The sequence below is a fragment of the Micromesistius poutassou genome (genome assembly GCF_964030765.1).
Source record: "Micromesistius poutassou genome assembly, chromosome: 21".
Taxonomy (NCBI): Eukaryota; Metazoa; Chordata; class Actinopteri; order Gadiformes; family Gadidae; genus Micromesistius; species Micromesistius poutassou.
Genome location: NC_140291.1, coordinates 8,305,486 through 8,329,707, shown reverse-complemented (window position 1 = coordinate 8,329,707; position 24,222 = coordinate 8,305,486). Strand labels below are relative to the sequence as shown.

General features: G+C 45.4%; 1 protein-coding gene across 5 annotated transcripts; it reads left to right on the top strand.

The window, feature by feature from the left end:
* The first annotated feature begins 588 nt into the window (after positions 1-588).
* LOC311366607 (pleckstrin homology domain-containing family A member 1-like) lies at positions 589-23,923 on the top strand. 5 transcript variants are annotated; one of them, XM_084485397.1, is made up of 13 exons: positions 606-696; positions 4,387-4,616; positions 7,399-7,455; positions 8,924-8,969; positions 10,401-10,498; positions 11,370-11,513; positions 12,582-12,719; positions 13,037-13,105; positions 17,257-17,321; positions 17,742-17,805; positions 18,311-18,400; positions 19,796-19,836; positions 22,303-23,923. In XM_084485397.1, exons 2-13 carry the CDS (start codon positions 4,476-4,478, stop codon positions 22,541-22,543), a joined length of 1,194 nt encoding a protein of 397 aa, XP_084341523.1. In that variant the 5' UTR covers positions 606-696; positions 4,387-4,475; the 3' UTR covers positions 22,544-23,923. The 5 variants fall into 5 exon arrangements, with proteins under 5 accessions (XP_084341520.1, XP_084341523.1, XP_084341522.1 ...); XM_084485396.1 differs by having other exon boundaries at positions 19,796-19,869; XM_084485394.1 differs by lacking the exon at positions 19,796-19,836 and having other exon boundaries at positions 589-696; positions 4,390-4,616.
* The last annotated feature ends 299 nt before the right edge of the window (positions 23,924-24,222 follow it).

Genomic DNA, 24,222 nt, shown 5'->3' with positions numbered 1-24,222 from the left:
AATACATATTTAATGACAAAACATGTAAAAACATTTTTTTAATATAAAAGTAAGGTTGGGACCATTTTAAATATGTAACTTTATTGTCAAAGTTCAATGACATTAACCCTAGACATATAATGTTAAACTAATTAATGTTAAGCCAACGTGTTTTTCAATCAGATTGCTAGTCAAACTGGAAATGTCTGTTTTTCCCCCTTTTCGGGGATTATGTTCCCAGTTTTGATTGATATCATATAACATAATATTATATTACTGTTAAGCCCACTATGCATATTAAAACAAGCCGAACCATGTGTCCTGTATCATGGCTACATGTATGACCTTTGCAGCAAAAAACACTGCAAGAAAATCAGTTTGGTATTCAGTGAGGTATGATTAATTAAAATCGCTGACAGTTCATTGCACCAGCCAAACGGATTACACTGAGTGGAGCGGTCGACCGGTCCAAGATGTCGGCCCCACGGCGCGTCTACTCTTTATTATGTCAACCTATGATGTCAACGGCTGCTCCCATGAGCAGGGCCCAGTTAACTACATTTACCGTGATCCTTTGCGGAGAAAGGAAGTGAAAGCCTCTCCCGCCCTCCCCTCCTCCGGGTCAGTGTAGTCGCGGTGGAAATGGGCTGAAACAACCCTCGGCTCATCCACACCAGACCCTAACGCCACATACAACTCCAGAAGAGCCCGACTATTGTGAGTATTGCACACATAATCTCATACTTTGGCCTCGTTTTTAAATAAGGATCGGAACAGGAATAAATGTCACACTATATGGTAAAAACGCGTCAGGTTATCCAGATGTAACCCAGAACTGACGGAGGGTCTGTGGCTACCAGGGCATACGGCGGTCGGTGTGATGGGCCTGGTAACATCAGCGACTTTATTTATCATCTACGATTGATTGCCGAGTATACCTGACCCCTTTACGCTTCGCTCCACCTAGCCAACTCTCCATGCTGTCTTCTAGCTCAGAACAATAAGTCAGGGCAGCCAAGGCTTGGATTCTGACATTATGCCATAATGATATGATTAATGACATAGCCCAGCTATGCATACAGGCATGCAGCGGGTGACTGGTTAGGCCTTCCTCAGCACAGCAGCTGAGTGCAGGGATGGTCTGGATGACCCTGGATGACCCTGGGTGACCTCTCACCGCAGCAGCCCAGTGGGGATGGTCTGAGTGACCCTGGGTGACCTCTTCAGGGCGCAGGGATGGTCTGGGTGACCTGGGTGACCTCTTCAGGGAGCAAGGATGGTCTGGGTGACCCAGGGTGACCTCTTCAGCTAGGTTGAGATTTGATGCAAATATCAGAATTGCCTTATATCCCCCAATATCATTATGCCTGATGCAGTGGCGGCTGCTGGTCTTTCAAAGAGGGGAAGCTCATTTTCGGCCTACATCATATAAATAGTTAATTTATTAATGTATTTTTTTAATGTAAATTATCCTTTCTGTTCCTTTTCAAGGCAATGCTCTGTCATACCAACTAGCTGTCTTTTCCAGTGACTTGACTAGTGTCCTCTCAATGGCCAGCAGAGCTAGGCTGTTTAAACGGCCTTGGCCCATTGTGTTATGGGTGTAGGACTTGAGCCGCTTTAAACAGGAGAAACTCCTTTATACACCTGCAGATGTAGCTCCAATTGTTGCCACTAATGAGAACAGTTTGTAAAGCTGAGGCATTGCACTGTCCAACTCCATGTCTTTAAGGAACACCAAGAAATCACACAGCTTTCCCCAGCTGTCACCCTGCAAGTCCTGATCTGAATACAGGACTTGAAGTTCAGACCTCAGGCTCCCTGAATCAAAATGATGGCCAACTACCAAAACGATATTATACTTGAACAAGGAAATGTGGGAATTATGTTAAACTGAAGCAAGGAATTGTGTGTATAAGTGTATGAATTTACGATGAAAATTGTCTAGCAATTTCGCCAAGCAAATATCAAGAAATAGGTTGCAGTTTGTCTTTCGACTCGCTTGCAAAATCCGCAATGGGAATCCGAGTGAGGACTGAAGAGAGCTCCGGCGACTTTTTATAGTTCAAAATCGCTGTCAATCAAACAGCAACTCAGTTTTTCGCAGACCCTCCAATCATCACGCAGAAGCCCAGCGTTCAGGCCAGCCCACTCCTCCATTCACCTCCAGAGACGCTGAGCGTCCGTGGGAGGGACATAATCGCAGCATTATCCAATGACCGTCGACTTTCGACGCACTAAAAGAAGCTGTTCTATGCAGCCCCATTGAAGTGGATGGACGCTGAGCTTCAACAGGCAAATGTAATGTGACGCTACAGGAATGTATGAGAAGGAAATTGAGTCAGTCGACCTGCGATAAGCGGCTGATTCTGAACAAACTTGTCTTCGAGATGGACGTGTTCTAACACATTTTTAGTCAATGAAATGTTAACACAACAGTATATATTTGACCCTTTAATTTTGGAAATTTTAGGGGAAGCTGAGCTTCCCTTGCAGTCTTAGAGAAATCGCCACTGGCCTGATGTATAACGAGCGTAGTAAGCATAGTAGCCCAGACACATACATTGACATGACAAGTTTTGCATGTGCAATTGTAACTCATGATAATAGCACGTTGCAACTTGTCTGAGCATGGTATTGCCAATCGAGGCCTACACTGTGTGTGTGTGTGTGTGTGTGTGTGTGTGTGTGTGTGTGTGTGTGTGTGTGTGTGTGTGTGTGTGTGTGTGTGTGTGTGTGTGTGTGTGTGTGTGTGTGTGTGTGTGTGTGTGTGTGTTAAAGTATGCAGGATTAACTGGATAACCCCCTGGATCACCACTAAGCACACACATGCAGGCACAAAGCATCACACACACACACACACACACACAAGGCTGTCACCTCTGTTTCATGTTTAAATGATAAGGGGATAGGGTTCAGTTAGGCAAGGCAACTTTATTTATATAGCACTTATATAGCACATACACAAGGCAGACTATAGATAGAAAATAAAGGCAAAGTTAAAAAAGTATTTTAGAAAGTGCAATGTATTTAATATCAACAGTCTCTGATACCCACGTCAGGACTCTAACCCAACCTAAAGGAACTTGGTCCTTACCCACGTCGGGACTCCGACCCGACCTAAAGGAACTTGGTCCTTTCTCTGGGACTCCAACCCAGATTCTAGGACTCTAACCCAGTCTCTCTGGTATCAGATCATGTATCTCTGGTAAAAATAGAAAATAAAGGCAAAGTTAGTAATAAAATAAAAAATAGATTAAAAAAAATAGAAAATAGAGCCCCCTTCTCCATCAGCCCTCCATCTCTCCATCTCCGAGCAAAACGTACCATCGTACTGCCATCCAACATCGGAAATAATATCTTGTAGACCTGTATTTAGACCTTTAGACCTGTATCTAGACTGTCTGTAGTGTTTTACTTTTAGTTTTAGTCTTTGTGTCAAGCTATCATTTTAGTTTTTATTAGTTTTAGTCACGTTCATACTCCTTTTATTCGTGTCAAGTTTCAGTCGACTAAAAGTCTGAGCATTTTAGTCTTCAGTCAGAATTGTCCATGACTATTTTAGTCTAGTTTTAGTTGACGAAAACTGATGACATTTTAGTCTAGTTTTAATCAAAGACTGTATTTAGCCAAACCCATTTTACAATTCAAATAAGGTTATCTTATTATTATATTATTGTTACTTGTTACTTATTATAGACTCAAGAATACATCCATTCCAGACACAGAAGACGCTCTGATTTTTTTATTTTACCAACCAAATATGCTAGAAGTACACACACATACATTTAAATAAAATTAATAAATAAAATAGCATCACATGACAGTCTGACAGTCTTTCTCTGTTTTAAATTTTTTTTTTTTCTTAAATTGACGTTAACCCACCACAGCTGCATCTTCTGAATCTAAATCCCCGCAAGGGGATTGAGGAAGTGACGTCGCCTAGCGACTAAACGAGATGAAACAACGTTAGAACATTTCGTCTCGCCTCATTTTGGTCAACGAAAATGAAGACATTTTAGCATAGTTTTTATTTTGTACCACATTTAGTCTCGTTTTTATTCGTCTATAATATTGCATTATATATTTAATTATCGTTATTGTCACACACAAGGTTCGTTGACGACGATATTTAGTCATAATTTTCGTTGACGAAAGCAACACTACCCGTCTGTAGACCTGTATCTAGACTTGTATCTAGACTTGTATCTAGACCTGTATCTAGACCTGTATGCAGACCTGTATCTAGACCTGTAGACCTGTATGTAGACCTGTATCTAGACCTGTATCTAGACCTGTAGACCTGTATCTAGACCTGTACGTAGACCTGTAGGTAGACGCTGTCTTTTTACGATTCCTTGTCCTTATTTGGTCATGTATTTTATCTGGTTGTGCCTCATCCCCTAGTAGCTGTCCTCAGGTGATGCCCCCCGGTCCCCTAGTGGCTGTCCCCTGGTGATGCCCCCCGGTGCGAAGGAGCTGGGCAGGCCGGCGCCATGCCGTACGTGGATCGGTCCAACCGCATCTGTGGGTTCCTGGACGTCGAGGAGAACGAGAGCAGCGGCCGCTTCCTGCGGCGATACTTCATCCTGGACACGCAGCAGGGCAGCCTGCTCTGGTACATGGACAACCCGCAGGTTAGATACCCCCACACACACACTCACACTCACCCACGCTAGTATAACAAGGGGGGAGGGACAGAGAGTCAGACTAGTGTAACAAGTGAGTTACACTAGTTTAACAAGAGTTTGTGATACTAATGTAACAAACTCATTATTACCAATGTGTTATTCGCTTCATTTTTCGAGCTGTACTTTTTTTATCAGTAAAAAGTGACAAATACTCTTTTGGTCTTGAAAGAAAGAAATGTGGCAGTGTCATCTTTAGTGAATTTAGTCTCTCCAAATAGTGTGTGTGTGTGTGTGTGTGTGTGTGAGAAAGAAAGTACGGTTAATTGACCTAGCCCGTTCCCCAACACAGGGGGGACATTAGTATCAGAACCAACATAGAAAACCTAAAAGGCCTGTTGGCACGTTCCAGTTGACTATCCTACTGGAAGTTACTGGGATTTATCCCTGAGGTCGCAGCCTAACCCGTAGGCATCCTTAAGCAAGATGCCCTCTAACCCCTACCTGCTCCTTAATGATCTGGATCTCAATTCACTGAGATTCCCTTGGGAGAAAAGGGTCTGCTAAAGGACTGAATAGTAGTACAGTCGTTCATGTGTGTGTGATGCAGTCCCATTTAACAAAGACGGTGAAAGATGGTGCGATGTACGAGAAAGTAGCAGAGGAACTTTTCTTATGAGGCTTTCGTTGTGATAACAAACATGTGGTCAGCAAAATATATAAATATGTTGGCGTTTTTATACTTTGTAAATAGTTAATCGCGTCTCTAGCCTACACTCAGATGTAGTCGACTCATTCTTGCATCCGAGTGGCTTTAATAAAAATAATGATTCAAAAGAGGTCTCCATGCGTAGTCCCGCATCCCGCAGTCCCTGCTCCAATGAACCAAGAAAGCTCCTTGACGAAGGGGGAATATACCCCCTCGGTTTAACAAAGGCAAGAAAGACAGTGTAATTGTAACATCTGCCAAGCAGTGACTGTACCTGCTTGGCAGTGTAAAAATGCCTAATGTCATTTTATGTGTCTAGAATCTCAGTGTCTGTTCCAAGAGTCTTGGAAATAAACAACAGGGCACGGAGGGTAAAGAAATATTATAGCAGAAAAAGAGTGCCAAAGGGCAGAAAAGAGATAGATACTGATACTGAACAACCAACCTGCTCCCTCTCTGCTCCCTATCTGTTCTCTCCTCTCTGCTCCCTATCTGTTCCCTCCTCTCTGCTCCCTCTCTGCTCCCTCCTCTCTGCTCCCTCTCTGCTCCCTCCTCTCTGCTCCCTCTCTGCTCCCTCCTCTCTGCTCCCTCCTCTCTGCTCCCTCCTCTCTTCTCCCTCTATTCTCCCTCTGCTCCTTATCTGCTCCCTCCTCTCTTCTCCCTCTCCCTCTCTGTTCTCTCCTCCCTGCTCCCTCCTCCCTGCTCCCTCCTCTCTGCTCCCTCCTCTCTGCTCCCTCCTCTCTGCTCCTTTGTGTTGCATTTCACACACTTGTAATTAGCAGGCAAGATGTATTCCACCAATTATGGGACAGATCACCTGACTGGTCATATTGGTTTTATCTTACTTTTCAATAAGATAAGCTAAACTTCCCCCACTGGGGAACTGAAAGCAGCCCAAGCGTAAAAGTAGATGCAAAATGACGTTGAAATAAAGATGAAAACCATATAAACTACTAGCCTCCTCCTCTCGTCTCCACTCTCCTCCCTCAGCTCTGCTCAGCCTCTTCAGACCTGTATTGTATGAAGGTATTGTTGTAGCAAAAGTCTTTAGCATGCGTACGCTAAAGTCACAAATGTGTAACAGTAAATTTGAAGTCGTAAATATTTATGTTGCATGTGTACACTTAAGTCACATGTGTAACCGTAAATTTGAAGTCGTAAATATTTATTTTGCATGTGTACACTAAAGTCACAAATGTGTAACAGTAAATTTGAAGTCGTCAAATATTTTTTCTACCATTGTAAACACAAAATAGGGGCTACGAGTTCCCAAGTCCTTTGTTACAGGTGCACAAATCCTGTAGTTTGAAAAATGCACCCCCTGCCGGCGACTTTCATTGGTTTATGCTGCAATTTTGTCCCGCCCACGGACGCTCTGCAGCAGATTCGAGCAGTTGTATCGATGGACTTGTGCTCGCTCATTAAAATGCTCAATGAACATAGCGATCTATATAATTTTATTTGTGAGGAAATATTTCACAGATGTGCAACTTCTGATGCATTAGTTCACATTTGGATTTACGAATGCACAAATGTTGTGCACGTTCTCAGATTATGAAACACGGGTGTGCGAATGTGTTTTGCATCAACTGCGCTGCAATGATTGTAGCAAAAGTGTCAAGTGCATGACTCTTTGAAGTTGTGATGCACAGGATAGGATTTGTGCGCCTGTAACAAAGGACTTGTGAACTTGTGTTTACAATGGTAGAAAAAATATTTACGACTTCAAATTTACTGTTACACATTTGTGACTTTAGTGTACACATGCTAAAGACTTTTGCTACAATAATACCTTCATAGTATTGGGCCATGTTCCAATATTCGACAGCATCAACTTAAAACTATAAATCAATTCAAATCAAAACTATATGTCCATTTCCCAAAGTTTTCCTTAAACCATCTGTACTTTTAGATTTGGAATTATGAGTCTATTATTTACATTGTATCCATCCCAATAGGTTTTGAAAGTATATCTCATTCATCCATGATTTACTCAATCATCTATGTAACGTTTGCTTGCTGTGTGATTATACATCATAGCGTTGTATTATGTACTGATTTCTTTTCTTTGTCTTTGACTAGAATCTGCCCATAGGAGCAGAGAATGTGGGCTCGCTGAAACTCACCTATATCTCCAAGGTTAGCACACACACACACACACACACACACACACACACACACACACACACACACACACACACACACACACACACACACACACACACACACACACACACACACACACACACACACACACACACACACACACACGACGAACAACGGCCAACCAGGGGAATTGCAGCCTTGCAGATTTCCGATACTTAAATAAATCAACTATTTAGAATGTTAAAATTAGATACGAAGAGAAGATAAACATACTCTGAACTTGTGATCCATACACAGCACCCGCTGATGTAGGTTATTCATTGCTTTGAAGCTGGCAAAGACGCTACCAGACTTGGAGTTTGGAGATATTTACATTTATCTCATAGAGAATCCGTCACCTTATACCGCACAACAATTGAAAGCCTACAGATGGGTTAACAACGCTGTCGTATGGGAGGTGAAAAACAGGAATATCTTCATAATCAAAGCAAAGGTGAATGTTACTATTCCACCATCCACTATGAAATGTCCCCTTTTGTCCGCGATTACATAGCCAATATGGTCTTATTATAGCCCGATCATTCACTAAAATACACATAGAAAGATTAAAGCATCCAGCATATGATTTCAACAATGTGTGAGGGCAGGGATGATCGCACAGTTGCTGTTACAGAATGCTGAGCGATTTAATCTGCACAGTGGAATGAGCGCTGGGCGGAGATGTTAAAACTAAAAATGTTAAAACTGGCGACGTCCTGATTAGGTTAGGGTTAGGTTTCGTTGCTGGAGTTCTTGCCCACCAGCCAGTGGTTGTGACGTCACGTGCAAAGTATGAATTGTAAACTCTGCACTAGGGATGAAAAGGTTTGTGGGGGTATACGTGGTATAAGTCATTGAGACGTCACTGATTAGTGCAGATCTGGTACGGCTATGTTTGTTGTCTAAGGCAGGTATTGCCATCTCGTCAAAATGTTTGAGGGAAGTAGTAGTATATACTGTATATATTTCCATTACAACTGTTAGTTTTCAATATTTGTCTCTACTTTTACTGATGAATGAATTGTTCGTTTGGCAAAGTGTACTAATCCACTCACTGCGGCCCTGTGGGATTTAATACGAATACACACACAGTTTCACAGCTACCATGCACATGTCGCTTCTGGAATGAACCGGTGACAGAATATCCGGTTCTGCAACAGTGACAAAGAATGATAGCATTATGATGATAGGGCTTAGGTATGTGTTGTCCCCGAAACATACTGCTATTGTCATCTGTATTTATGGAGAAGACAATGGAACAACAGTTCCATTGTCCATGTGATTGTCCATCCATGTGATTCTCTCATGTACCACACTTCTCTAGTGTCACTTCTGCTCTGCTCTCTTCTGCTTTTTATCTCCCTTTTCATCTTTGAATCCACCTCTATATCTGTTTTGTTAATCTCTCTCTGTCTCTTTCTTTCTTTCTTTCTTTCTTTCTTTTTTTTCTTCTCTCCACTAGGTGAGCGATGCCACCAAGTTGCGTCCGAAGGCGGAGTTCTGCTTTGGTAAGCTCGCCCCCATTTCGATTTTCATTCTTCTTCTGCTTCACCTCGAGGTCCGATTATTTCTCATTTCTCATTCCTACACGTGTAGTAAACACATCCCTATTTGTGAAAATCAATCTGTGGCTTCTGATTTGGGGGATAAAAAATACATTTTGGAGAGAAAAGATGGAATCCAAGTCAACTCTACCTTTTCCTGTACCTCTTCCCTCCTCCTTCCCTTCCTCCCCTCCCTCCCCCTCTGGCCGGCCGTGTTTCCACTGAGATGTCGCAGGGCTTTTGTCCCGGTGCTAACAGTAGCGAAGCGGTCTGACGGTTAACATAACCTCACAGTAGCTGCTCGCTGCTCAATAGCAGGAAACAGTTCACTGACCACACTGTGGTGGGGGGGGGGGTGCACTTATTTGTGTGTGTGTGAGAGTGGAAGTGTGTATGTGTTTGTGTGTGCATGGTCAGGATATTACTGACCCAATTGAAACCTGGGGCCTCTATGCCCCCCTCCCCCGCATTGTACTGGTACACACACACCCTGTTATTTATAGCTTACGTTTTGCATGCATGGCTTGGTGTTCCATCTGTTACAGTCCTCTCTCTCTCTCTCTCTCTCTCTCTCTCTCTCTCTCTCTCTCTCTCTCTCTCTCTCTCTCTCTCTCTCTCTCTCTCTCCCTCCTTCCCATGCTGCACTGACATGTTTAAATGGTGGCCTCTCATTAGTGTTACTTTATCTCCTCTGTTTTTGTCAGCGAACTCTCCCCTCTTCTCTCTCTGGCCAATCAGGATCTCCCAGTTGACCTCATTCAGGTGCTGATGCTGTTTGGAATAAGACACACATTGTGAGGAAGGCTGGGTGGGCGGGTTGGGGGTTCCACTCCCAGCTGACAGGGATCGCCCCCCAGTGGCTGTCAATTAACCTTAGGAATCCCAGCGCACCCACCCTTACCCCCACCTATACCTCACCCCTACCCCCACCTATACCCCACCCAGACCCCCAACCCCACTCACACCCCCACCCATACCCCTGTCCATACCTCACCCATACCCCTACCTCCACCCATACCCCACCCAGACCCCCAACCCCACTCACACCCCCACCCATACACCCACCCATACCCCCACCCATACCCCACCCAGACCCCCAACCCCACTCACACCCCCACCCATACACCTACCCATACCTCACCCATACCCCTACCCCTACCTCAGCCATACCCCCACCCCCACCCAAACCCACATCTATACCACCCCTATACCTCACCTATAGCTTACCTATAGCCCTATCTGCTCCTTAATGACACCCATCTGAATTCAATGTATGGATGAAAAGTATCTGTCTGTCTGTCTCGCTTTCTGTCTCATTTTTTTAAATCTATGTCTCTCTCTCTCTCCCCCTCCCTCCCTTCCTCTCTTTTTCTCTCGCTCTCTCTCTCCCTCTAGTTATTAATGCGGGAATGAGGAAGTTCTACCTGCAGGCCAACGACCAGCAGGATCTGGTGGAGTGGATCAGTGTGCTTAACAACGCAACCAAGATCACTGTGAGCATACATATACCCCCAGTGTTCTGCCTGAACGCGTCCATTGAGCGATAGTTCATGAACTCGTTCATATTTTGGGCGAACGTGAACTAAACGTTCTGCATTACTCCCGGATGAACGTTACTGTGAACGCGTTCATTTTGGTGTATGTGAACGGCACGCTCTCTCAGTTTAACTTAGTTCAATAGGGTGCCCGATTTCTATAGAGCCTTCCAGGCGAAAACCCGGCTAAAACACACCATAAACAGGCCTTAAAGGACAATTCCGGTATTTTGAACATTGAGCCCCCTTTCTGGTTTGTCTAGGATGAAATAGAGTGGTTGCCACCGAATGTTGACGATTGTTCCTGTCTCTGGTATTTGGCTCATTTCAAATCGTCTCTGCCTGCTTCAGAATGGCTGGCTACGTGTATGCACACACCTGTCCTTAAAACAACCCTCAATGTTCGTTTTCAGAAATGTGCAACTCACCGAGTGGTTAGTGGTCTTCGTATATATTCGTATATATATATTAATACAGATTTCTTATGTTTTCTTTATTATTATGTTACATTGAGTTAGCATTTAAACTAAATGTCCAATTCCTTCTCAAAAGACAAACACAACAACGGTCATTTAACAGTGTTTCTCACCAAACCCTTAAGTCCTCCGCAGTGTGCCTCTCTTACAGTCACACTTTCCAATCCCACAGAAGTGGGTTAGGAATAAACGGCACCAGAGGCTTCCAAAGCTCATGCCGTCGCCCCCGACAACCACCGACTTGTCAACTTGGATTCCCCTCACACTAGTGCGTGACTTAATAATAATAATAGTGACCTGCAATCCTTAACCCGTTCCTCTGTGTGTGTTGCGCTGTGGGACATCTCTTCAAGGTACCAAAGTCAGGCGAGAGCCATGCCCCCCAGCCCCAGATCCAGAGCCACGGAGAGACCCCCCAGGACCTGCTGGGTGCCATGAAGCAGGTGTCGTACAAGACGGAGATCATAGGAGGGGTCCCAATCATCACCGCCACACAGGTACCCCCCACAACAGAGTCCCCAGTCCACCTCATCCAAACCACTGCTCTGCTCCTTGATAACACATACCTACAAACACTGCAGGTGGCATCTGTAGTGAACCCACTAAAGTAACAAATCCTGATGTCAGGCGGTTAAAGAAAGAGATGCGAACACAGCTCGTTCCACTGTCTGCAGAACCAGACATGTTCTCTCTTATCTCTTTACTGAAGCAGCCCCACTTCCACACCACAGAGCATTCAAGCCTTTTTAATACCCCATATAGGCAGTCATATAGGCATCTGGGGCCTCATTACAGAAACTTCCTAACCCTAAAATCCTATCCTATCTTAAGATAGGAAGGCATTTAGAGAAGGTGGTTTCCTAACGTAACTTAGGAAGAAATCCTATCTTATCTTAAGATACGAATTTAGCCATTACAGAACTATCCTAAGTTAGGCATTTCTTAAGTTAGGGTCCCTAAGTTAGGTGGCCATACATCCTGTCCTAAATATAAAATAACTGTCAATAACTGAAAAGAATGGCAGTAGCACTGCTAGTAGGAAGTACTGAAGTCCTCGGAGTCTCTAACTACTGTGTTAAGAGCTACAGGAACACATTTGACTAGGACGTGGGAAGACTTGCCCACACAAGCAGACACATAAAAAGGCATCAAGGCAGAAACCCTCTCCTTGACTTCCCTCTGCCTCTCCTGCTCGGGGGCAGCAGTAGCTGTACTTTTGTTTCCTGACGGCAGGCCCTGACCTGTCCCGTCTGAGCCTGTGCAGTCTGCGCTGGAATGCAAACTTCACATGGTTTCTATATCAGAGTCCTAGTCCAGATGTTTAAGAGAGACACACTCCCTTCTGAACCCTCCCTCCTTCTCCATCTCTTGTTCTCCATCTTCTCCCATTGTGTCACGTCCACAGAAGTAATATGCAGGAGCGCTAGAGGAGGGCAAATGTGTTCATGCATTGTGTGTGTGTGTGTGTGTGTGTGTGTGTGTGTGTGTGTGTGTGTGTGTGTGTGTGTGTGTGTGTGTGTGTGTGTGTGTGTGTGTGTGTGTGTGTGTGTGTGTGTGTGCATTAGGAACAAGGGGAGGGGTATAATGGGGCGGAGCGAGGAGGGAGGAGGCGGGGCCAGAACCAGCTTCCCTTCTTTCTGTCCAGAGGGGCTCAGGACCAGGCCCTCATCAAGGCGGGCTTCTGTGTTAAACAGGGAGCGGTGGTCAGTGTACACACACACACACACACACACACACACACACACACACACACACACACACACACACACACACACACACACACACTGTACACGGTCAAATATGCACACACACTAACTAACCAATTAACTACCTAAATACATACAACAATATTGTACACTCAAACCTCTGGAAGCAAGTAGACTTGAGGTGTGCAGTAGTTCTCAAGTTGTTCTGATTAGATCATTAGATAATATGACCCGTCAGTTAGAATGACTTGCATCATGTTTTGATATGATGTGTGTCATTCTCTGATATTCCTCATGACCCTCCTCTTCCTCAGATGAAGAACTGGAAGAGAAGGTACTTCATGCTGGACGAGAACGCCGTCAGCTACTTCAAATCTGACCTGGTGAGAGAGAGAGAGAGAGAGAGAGAGAGAGACACACACACACACACACACACACACACACACACACACACACACACACACACAGTTGATTTGACTATTATACTATTATAACACATTCTCAACATGCCACCCCAACCCTCCCCACCAAACTGATCTCAAAGCACCATGTTGGATCAATACTTTCTCTTAAACCAATGGATGCTGACCAAAGGTATAGATATTAGGATTGTTACTGTATGTATTCACATACAGTAAGGATAGTCTGATGTACCCTTTGCTAAAGGAGATATAAAATGAGGCATTGAAGTCTTCCTTAGTGTTTAGCGTGTTAAACCAGCTCTCATCATGGCTGGTCCTTCGATACTTAATTTCCCTTAGTTAGGAACTTCCTGGAAAAAAAGGAGATTTTACCTGTGCGTGTGGTTCCTGTCAGGGTTAGTGTGTGTAGCTGCTTTTACATATGGACGTACAACCGTCTATTCTCCCGACGGGCCTTATATGTGAATGACATATCCTACCTTATATGTGAATGAGCAGTAGAATGTCGGCATTTCAGACCAGTTGAGTGGGCGTGTTGATGACGCTTCGGTCTACGTTTGCATGTCATTGAGTGGCACCCGCACCCTAATCGATCAGTCTGGTGCGGGCTGATCATAAATCAGCCTGTTGCCTTTTGTTCGCGTTAGTAAAAATAAAAATATTTATGTGTGGCACTGCTTTTCAGAGTCATTCGTGGTGAACGCTAAATGATAGGTCTTATCGTAACCCTCAGAGTACACATACAATAATATGTGTATATAATAACATTGATAACATCATATATGATAACATCATACAATCCACTCCCTGTTTTCTCAGTTAAACACAGAAATCAACTACATTTGTCCCAGTGTTTGTTAGATGTGAAATTAAGCCAAAAAAGACGCTCTCTTTCTCCGGCAACGCAGTCTTGTGCGTAGTTTCCTCTATTGGTCTCTAACTCATGCTCCAATCTTTCATCGATCGATGCGGATGTTATAGATGCAACGGAATATATGATGCATCGCTGCTGATGACTGAGCGACACCGATGTCTGCATATTGGGCATCAAGTGTGAATGACCCTCACGGTCGAACCTCCTGATCCACAAATGTGGAGAAAAGATGGAGGACATATGTGAAAACGGCTTGTGTGTGTGTGTGTGGGGGGGGGGGGGGTCCTATCTCATCTCAGTGTTAGTGTGTGTGTTACTTCCACATTCTATGTAGAAGTGGGATGCGTGCGTGCACGTGTTTGTCATGTGTGCTCAAGTCTGCTGCATTGTGGGCTGCAGGGCTGCTGGCTCCACCTTAAACCCACAGGTGTGTTGCTTCATGGCTGACTGAGCAGGTGACAGGGTTATGGAAGCAAATCAATGCCCTAATGTTTAGAATTCAAAAAGCCATTGAATTCATCCTCATCCTCCTCATCATCCGCTTATCCGGGGTCGGGTCGCTGGGGCAGCAGCTCAAGCAGGGGGCCCCAGACTTCCCTTTCCCGGGCCACATTGACCAGCTCTGACGGGGGGATCCCGAGGCGTTCCCAGGCCAGTGTTGAGATATAATCTCTCCACCTAGTCCTGGGTCTTCCCCGAGGTCTCCTCCCCACTGGTCGTGCCTGGAACACCTCCCAAGGGAGGCGTCCAGTGGGCATCCTTACCAGATGCCCAAACCACCTCAACTGACTACTTTCTAAGCAGAGTTCCTCACGGATGGCTGAGCTTCTCACCCTATCCCTAAGGGAGACACCAGCCACCCTCCTGAGAAAACCCATCTCGGTCGTTTGTACCCGCAGTCTCGTCCTTTCGGTCATCATCCATCCCTCATGACTATAGGTGAGGATAGGAACGAAGATCGACCGGTACATCACGTATAAAGTTAAACTAATTAACGTTAAGCCAACGTCTTCTCTTCCTCTTCACCCGGCGGTGAATCTTCTCTCACTCCTCCAATAAAAGATAAAACATAACAAATAAAATTATGATTTCTGGCTCCATATTTCTGGCTCATATATGCTCCGTAGGCTAGACTGTCCCATTCCACAACACTCGTTCGGCCTTCGGTGTGGCCTTCGCAGTCTACGAAGGCCACACCTTCGAAGGATGCAGCCCCTGAATTGGGACACGGCCTATATAATTTCAGACGACATTGTTTTCAAAGTAAAATATGTAAATGTTACAAATTCAATGGGGTATAGATTTTCATATACAAATTCCAACAGCTTTTTAAATTCAAAATATTACAGCAGTGATTTGCTTCCATACATGATAACCATATCAGCCAATCAGAGGTTATGCATTGTGAGCAGGGTAAAGACCTCAGCCCGTGGTCAGCCCGTAAAAGCAGCAGCCTGCTGAAGGGACTGAACCCCTCTTGGCCCTCACTCATGTGGACGTGAGCTCACTGAAGTGGGCCACGTCAGTTGCTTTCTATCGTCATAAGATATTTGGATACATGACTTGGTTTGGTTCCAGGCCCGTCGTGTTTCCATCTAAAAAAAGAACCTCTTCAACGTGGGCAGGTCGTCATTGGGGTTTAATCCCAGGAGACGGGATTCCCGGGAAATCTGATCAAGACTATTTCCTGATTCCCGGGAAAAGTTATGACGGGAAATGGGAAATTAAATTAAATTAAAAAAACGCAATGAGTGCGCGTCTATTGTTGTCCTACGGTAACGTTGATGGAGGCGAAACTCAAGCCCTGGGAAAGGAAGGACACACGGTGAAACACTGATCCGTGTCCCCCTCGGGAGCGGGTCCGTGGACTCCAGCCACGCCGGACACACACAACCATGCCACATCTTAACTTTGAGTGATTATTCCCTTTTGCAGCCGCTTACACTCTGCTGGCCAATCAGTTGCCATCAGCCTGTTTACGTCACACAAAAGTACCAGCTCCGCTCTCTTGTGACCTCGACGGAGGTGCTACAAAAAAAGTACAAGGTACCAGGTACCAGATACTTTTTTTAGTGATGGAAACGCAAAAAAAGGCGGGGCAGGGCAAGTCGAGGCGAGTGAGCTGGTACTTGTTGGTGGATAAGGGGCATAAGTGATCATTAAGGGCCCCTTAATGATTATTTAGGTTATTATGGCCTCTCTACTGCCCCCCAATTAAAATATATATACTATATATTTATATACGTATTAGGGCTGGGTGGTGTATCAATATTTGAAATATATTGAAATTTTTTCAAATGAGATATGGTACGAGACGCTATCGTTAACAACGATATAGTGCATTTGAAAGTACAGTGCATTTGCTCCAAATAACAGTCTTTTCGAACCGCGCCTGCTATTTCCTCACTCTGCTTATCTCTCTCCGTCCCACTCTGCCTCCAGCTCACACACAGTGTTGCCAGATTGGGTCACATTTCCTGCCCAACCTGGTGACACTGGCTGCAGCGCGCTGGTGCCAGGGTTGCCAGATTGGATGGGAAATCTGGCACAATGGCAAGGCTGCTCACACACACTCTTCCCTGGCCCCGCTCTTCCATTGACGTCACTTTTTTAAATCCCCTTCAGTGTGAACCATGGTCATCTTGCTCTGACTGTTTTCGACTGATTAAATTTAAAATGTTTAGCTACCCTGGCCTACACCCAAATTTAGGATTTAGTTTGCAATCAGCAAGGCAGGTTAACGAGCATAGCAGGCTGGAATTTAAAGCACAGCGGCACCACAGATGTAGAATGAAGAGTTTGAGCGCAGCAACGGCAACTATGTTAATGTCTCAACAAATATTGATATAGATCTTACATTGACATTCTGCTTGAAAATATTGTGATATGACTTTTGGTCCATATTGCCCAGCCTTAATACGTATACGCCTCTCTCTTCCCCTCTCCCCTGCTCCTCCTCTCCTCTCTGTTCCCCTCTCCCCTGGTCATCCTCCCCTCTCTCTTCCCCCTCTCCCCTGCTCCTTCTCTCCTCTCTTCCCCTCTCCCCTGCTCCTCCTCTCCTCTCTCTTCCCCCTCTCCCCTGCTCCTCCTCTCCTCTCTGTTCCCCTCTCCCCTGGTCATCCTCCCCTCTCTCTTCCCCCTCTCCCCTGCTCCTTCTCTCCTCTCTTCCCCTCTCCCCTGCTCCTCCTCTCCTCTCTCTTCCCCCTCTCCCCTGCTCATTCTCTCCTCTCTCCTCCAGGACAGGGAGCCGTTGAAGGTGATACCCCTGAAGGAGGTGCACAAAGTGCAGGAGTGTAAACAGAGGTCAGCTACGTCTGTCTGTCTGTCTGTCTGTATGTTGCATTTATTTGTAGCCTACAAGTTGGATGTGGTAAAAACTACAAACATGGAGATGTTTTAATAACCTTGTCGACTGTTAGCGACTGTTAACGTCACAACCTGATGAGCGTTTTAATCAAGCTAATAACTACATAAAACATATATATATATGAGTGCTATATGTTTAAATAAGTAAGGTATCTGTGTGTTAAGTGATTTAGCTTGAGCATATCATGCTGAAAATCTCACTTTGATGTGTTACCTTATGGCTGAGACACCTCATTGATGAAAGACTTGAGTGTTTTTTATTCCTCCTATATCCCCAGGTCAGACATATAATCAAACACAGCAGGGATTTGCACTGTGAATTGACCGAAGACCTTTTGTTTGTTTGATTCTTCTCAGTGATTTGATGATGAGGGACAACCTGTTTGAGGTGGTCACCCAATCACGGACCTTCTACGTACAGGTGAATGTTCTGATCTGACCTCTTTCATTCCTTTTCTTCTGATTGGACCCCACCTCAATTACATGTGTCAATAGTTTTGGATAAACGCCTAATCAGTGACTGTGGCTTTACTATGCGGTCACACCGAAAGACACATTTGTCGCCTGGTCGTGTTGTCGCCCAAGTTTGCAGCGCGACAAATCATAATCCGTCACTGTGCAAGTTTTATCAGGCGAACTTTGTCGTGCCACATCTTTTGCCCGCCAACGGTGCTTCATGCCAATTCATTCTCAACCATGGCCGAGATAACCACCATTGCATGTCTTTACCTGTTGTGGAAGAGGGAGAGACGTCGGAATGCCCGTTGTTTATGGGTTCATAATATATCAAAAAAAAATTCTCTCTCTCTCTCTCTCTCTCTCTCTCTCTCTCTCTCTCTCTCTCTCTCTCTCTCTCTCTCTCTCTCTCTCTCTCTCTCTCTCTCTCTCTCTCTCTCTCTCTCTCTCTCTCTCTCTCTCTCTCACAGTCGGACAGTCCAGAGGACATGCACAGCTGGATCAAGGCTATCTCAGGGGCTATTGTGGCTCAGAGGGGACCCGGGCGCTCAGCCGCCACAGTGAGTACACATCACAGACCTGAGGGCCCCTTCAAATCGGAGACCCCACCACGACCCCACCATCATTGTTGTTACCATGACGTCTCATGGAGCCCTTCACCTTTATTTGTGAGATGGTTGAATAGAGTCATCCTCCTGTGCTGTGGTCATCACAAGGAAGAGGATGTCATTTGACAGTGTGTAATTTGGCCCCTGAGTGGGAGTCATTTTGCCTCTAAACGGGAGTCAAAACAACAGCCATCACAGATGTGTGTTCTTTCCTTTTTTTTTAATCAATACTATTTTAACATTTCGGTCGATCTTCTAGAAAACCATTGGATTCATCTCTCAATAAGTGGCCCAGTGGGCTGACATCAGAACACCGGTAGATGAAGTATAAACCAGTTTATTGCAGTTCCTAGAGGATTTGGGGCAGAGCAGGTCCCCAGACATGTTGGAGTTGTGCTTGGGTGCATGTGGGGACAGCTGGTTTCTAGGGGTGTTAATGGCCCAATGCACCCCAGGGTGCAGCCTTAACCAGCCCAGAGTGGGTGTGATCAACGGGTGAGGCTGCTTCACCCAGCCATCCCCAGGCACACTCCATAACTGTATATTTGGCTGATTCATTAATTCCTTCACTCTCCACCTCAAGCTGGTGTGTGGTGAGCGTTCTGGCGCTGATTGGCTGTCGTGCATCACCCATGTGGGTGCTACGCATTGGTGGTGGTTAGTGAGGTCCCCCCTTCATTGTAAAGCGTCTTTGAGTTACCAAAAAAAGCGCTATATCAATTCTGTGAATTTATTCATTTATTAATCTCAACAACGATATAACGTGATCATAACAGATACATCTCAGGATACTACGATATAACTTCATATCGTTATTTGAGTACAAATAACAAACACCCTAATGTCTATTTACCCTCACCCAGTGTTACGGAATGTGCATGAACCTGTTGCCATATTTAATATTGTTTATTTTGCATTATTTCACGTTTTCTTTTTCCCAGGTATAATCTCAGATACCTGTTGTGTTTGTGTCGTTCTGATGATGACATCAGAGGTTTGGTTTCCTTTCTACACAATGAGGACCGTGTCATTTGTCCACATCACTCGACCACACACCACACACCCTCCCCCTCCCCACCCCCAATGACCCCAGCTCTCCACCCCCAGCACCTCTCTCTCCCCCTCTCTCTTTACCCTCCACACAAAGGAGCCTCTCCATCTGTAATCGTCTCTCTGTCCTCATCTGTCCCCAACCTTTCTCCTCCCTCCCTTTGTTTTTAAATCACAAAGTACCATTCTGAAAGGAAGACTTGGCTCCAAAATGGAGTTCAGCTCCAACATGGAGGCTGCGCGGGGCCTGAAGACACTTCATTCTTTGAGACTGAGCTGTGCACTGTGTTGTTTCAGATACGACAGGCAAGGAGGCTATCCAGCCCTTGTATTGAGAGGTATACCACGATCTACAGTGGGGAATGCCGCACGTATGTGACACCGCCCCGACCCCTCTATACCTCCCCTCGTTCTAGTTTAACTAGCCCCCCCCCCCCCTACTGACCCAGCTAGCCCACAACCCAGCACCCGCAGTCGCATGCTCACCTGCCAGGCCCTAGCTCCTGCACCTTTTTCTGTATCTGTCTTGAGCCAGCAGCTCCAGAACCTTGGAAGCACTGGACCCCGTCAGAACCAGAGGTCCTCTTGGTCTTTTGATTGACCAAGGTCAACTCTGAGCAATGTTCTAATGCTCGGTTTCTAAGTACTAGGATTTCACAGGAAACCATTAACAGTACTTTAACAGTTTGCTAAAGTTTATATTTTAGTGCCGTCCACTGTCCCAACGATGCTAGCTACATTAGCATTAGCATACCTAAACACTGGTCCATGGTAGAACCGGCCAAGACCATCATTGTACTTTTAAGTTATTGATCTTAATCATAGTTATGTTTCGATTGACCTGCCCCGTCCACACATGCTTCCAACCATCAGTCGCTAATGCTTTTATGCTTATCGTTAGCTTCCTGTTAGCAGCATAACATCATCCTCCATAAGCCATAACCCAAACCCGGCCTCTGTCCAGACGCTGCAGGCTTAAGGTCGAGACCTGAATCGATCAGACCCTTGCTAACCACCTGGCTACGACTGCTATGATCACCTTGAGAAAGACAATCATCATATCATAGCTCCACACCACTCCATCTATTCATTTATTTTAGTATTGTCGCTAAACCCATTTTGTACAGGCTTATGAACATACAGCTAGCTCTTTTGTCTGTCTGGTGGTCTGTTTGTCTGTCTGGTGGTCTGTTTGTTTATCCTTCTGTTTGTCGGACTCTCTGTCCGTCAGTTTATATTGGTTCTTTTAAACGTTTCAGTCGCACACAATATGCAGAAATGAACCCAAACCGGGCTGATACTTTGAAACTCCAAGCCACCTCTTTTGCATATTATATCTGGCTTCTAATAAAAAGAATATCTGATAGTCATCCAAATATCCCCTGTTCTCCTCTGTAATCACATATGGCAAATCTTTCTGTTTGTATCGTGAGAGCGTGACTGTGTATCTTCTGTGAGAGTGTGACTCTGAAATAATAACTTTCCCCAAACAGTCCGCGCTTGCCACTTCCTCCAACCACTGCTCATCTCCCAATCGCGTGCCTTGTTGCTTCTGCGCTTCCTTAGCAACCACTTGGCAGTGCTACCGCTTTGTGTATGTGTCACTCAAAACAGGCAGGATCTGCTATCACACACAAAAGAATGCTTTTCCATTGCACCCTCCACTACAACGTTGTGTGTCCAATGCAATGGCTCGCTTTTTCAGACCTTTTTTCGACTTGAAATGCAACGCTTGACAAGAGCCCTCCGAGAGCATGTTAGCACCGTCATAACATGTTTGCCTGCGTTGAACATGCTAGCTATGTTAACAGCATGTCCCCATGAGCACACAGGTCCTCGAGCTCTACACTTGACAGCATCGTCACGCTCCTTAAGAGAGCCTCCCTCATGGCCTCCTGCAGTAAAACACGTTTCAAAATGCTTGTGCTCTGAGCACTCGAGGACCACTGCACGTTACCGTGACAATGTTTCCAAGGCAACATGCGAACACCAGTCCATGCCGCACTGTTCCCCAAGCAGTTGGACATGCAAACTTATTTTATTGGCTGCATTTATTAACTCTTTTACTTTCCGGCCTGTGCACCTCGTTTAACCGCTAAGACAAAAACTTGACATCTTCCCTTTGTCTGTCTCTTCTCCTCGACTCCTTGAATGCCACGTCAAACGGGGATAAACAAAACGTGCTCCAAATCTGTCCTCTCACCATGAAGATAAATGGCCACTCCTCCAGTACTTAAGGAGGAGTAACAGTGGGTCTCTGCTGAAGGAGCTTTCAGCTGTGGCAAATTTGGGTCTAGGCTGTTTCAGACAGGCTGTAAGGTGCCAAGGTGACATGTTTTGATGGCCAGGTTTAAAATGTGGTTTGACGGCTAAGGTTTAGCTTGCCTCTACAGACCTATTCAGTCTTACCCATGTCTAATTGGTCTGATTTTCAAACCCTCTAACCCTTACCGTTCGGCTACCGTCCATCCACCCAGTCATTGCTCTGTTCCCATGGCAACTCATCAATCAATCAATTAATCGATCATCTATCCGTACATTATTGCACTCATATGCCAATTGTGTCATCTATCCATCCTAACTTCAACCAATCTGTCCATCTTGAAAAAAATATTTTCCGTTTTTGTCTCAATTTTGTCATGTCCCCATCATCCCCTTCTTACCTCCCTCTGCCTTCACCTCCCTCCCTCCTCCTCCTCCCCCCCCTCTTTTCATTCCTCTCTCCTATTTTTCTCTCTCTCTCTCTCTCTCTCTCTCTCTCTCTCTCTCTCTCTCTCTCTCTCTCTCTCTCTCTCTCTCTCTAGGACCCCGGAGCGGCCCAGCCCCCTGATGCGGAGTCACTCCTCCCACAGTGCGCCGCCACCCCAGCGGACGCTGAGCCTGACGCTGGACACGCCCCCCCCGGCGCCGGGCCACTTCCTGGGCCTGTTGCCGTGGCGGCTGAGCGGCGTTGGGGTCGGAGCGGCCACGGCGATGGCCCTGATGCGGCCCCCGGTGCGCTCGCGCCTCTCGCTGCAGGAGACGCGGCGGCGCTCGGCCAAGTGAGCGAGGAGCAGGAGGGGTCGCCGTGGAAACGCCGCAGCAAGGAGCCCGAGTCCACGGCGGGCGCCGGTGAGCGGCTGAAGAACTACAACGCCGAGGAGGCCGACGTCAAGATGAGCCTGGTGTGACGTCGCCCTGACGACCACCACGGGGCCACACACACACACGCACACGCACACGCACACGCACACACACGCACCACCATGAGATAAGTTGTGATTGTTCGACACACACGTTCATGTCCAAAAGCCAAATGAATCCTCCCCTCTGGCTCCGCCTCCTTCCTCCTCCAGTGTCGTTCTGCTCTTATTTATGACGTGTGTCGCTGCACTCGTCGCTACTGAGTTTTGTGAAAAAGAAACAAAACAGAAAAATTTATACAAAAAAAAGCAGAGGACTACAAAGTATATTTCTATAGCCCCAGCGCGGTGGCGCAGTCCGAACTGTGTGGCGTCAACGGACCTGTCCGTATGAGTCAGCGGCCTGGAGGTTGTCTCAGTCTGATCCACCCTGAGGAGGGCAGCAGACTGGAGGTCGTATCAGTCTGAGCCACCCCAAGGGGTGGGCAGCAGTCTGAAGCAGCAGCCTTGAGTTCTGATCCACCATGAGGAGGGCAGCAGTCTTCACATCCTGTCTGATCCACCCTGAGGGGTGGGCAGCAGTCTTCACATCCTGTCGCTGTCTTTTCTAACTTTTCAGCCAAAATTTCAGAATGTAGGGCATATTTTTATCGTCTATAAACCTACCGTTGAAACCGTTCAAAAAAAAAAAAAAGTTTGCCTAGCAACAGCTAGGTCAGAGCTTCTCGCTATAAAAAAGAAAACTGTACAGATCTTCATGAAATGAGTGATGCCATTGTCACCTGTCACATGTAGACGTTAAGATAAGGAGGTTGGTTTATTACGCCAACGCGTCCATTATAGTGAGGTGTTGTGCCCTGTGGCCTGTAGACGCTGGGTCTGTTGGTTTATACCATTCGGAGTCAGTTGGTAGTCCCTTGGTTATGGTGGGGTGTGTTTTATTCTGTTGTACTCGTATTCCGGATTTGTGATGTTTTTACTCACAATGTCAAAGAACATAGAAAGAAAATGTTAGTATGTTTGTAAGTTACTGCCCTTTATAGAAACGTGCATGATTGCATGCACGATATATTCACTCTATTATTTCTTTCTCTCGTCTTTTGCCGTCGTTCTGTTCTCCCGTTAGCTCTCCGTTTAACACAAGCTGCGTAAAAAGTGCCTGTACTGTTATTTACAATGTGATCATAAAAGAAATGAAAATTTTCAGCCGTTCCCTATGTGTGTGCTCAATGTTCTTAGAAAAAAATTGCAATCTTTTATTTATTTTTCAGGCTTGAAAATAAATAAATATAAATAAAAATGACTTTTTACCGTTTTGCCTATCCTGTTCTGTTCATATGGAAGCAAATCTGTACCATAATTCAAATTGAAGTGGATTAACAAATGCTTTTTCATTTTCAGAATATAGCTGCATTTTTTTGACACAAATACAATTTAAAAAATCATCCAAACTGCATTTTAATTTTCTTCAATATTGCTTATTTTGTAACTTAATTAAAATGAAAAAGAAAAGGACATTTAAGATTTAATTTTCAAAAGATGCCCTGGCAAATAGTTACCAAAAATAGTTACTCAAATTTGAAAATTAAAATGCATTAGCAG

Coding starts and splice junctions, on each gene's coding strand:
- LOC311366607 (XM_084485394.1), top strand. CDS start 4,476: ATGCCGTACGTGGATCGGTCCAACCGCATCTGTGGGTTCCTGGACGTC. Junction 7,456..8,923: donor AACTCACCTATATCTCCAAG/GTTAGCACACAC, acceptor TCTCTCCACTAG/GTGAGCGATGCCACCAAGTT. Junction 17,806..18,310: donor CACGGACCTTCTACGTACAG/GTGAATGTTCTG, acceptor TCTCTCTCACAG/TCGGACAGTCCAGAGGACAT.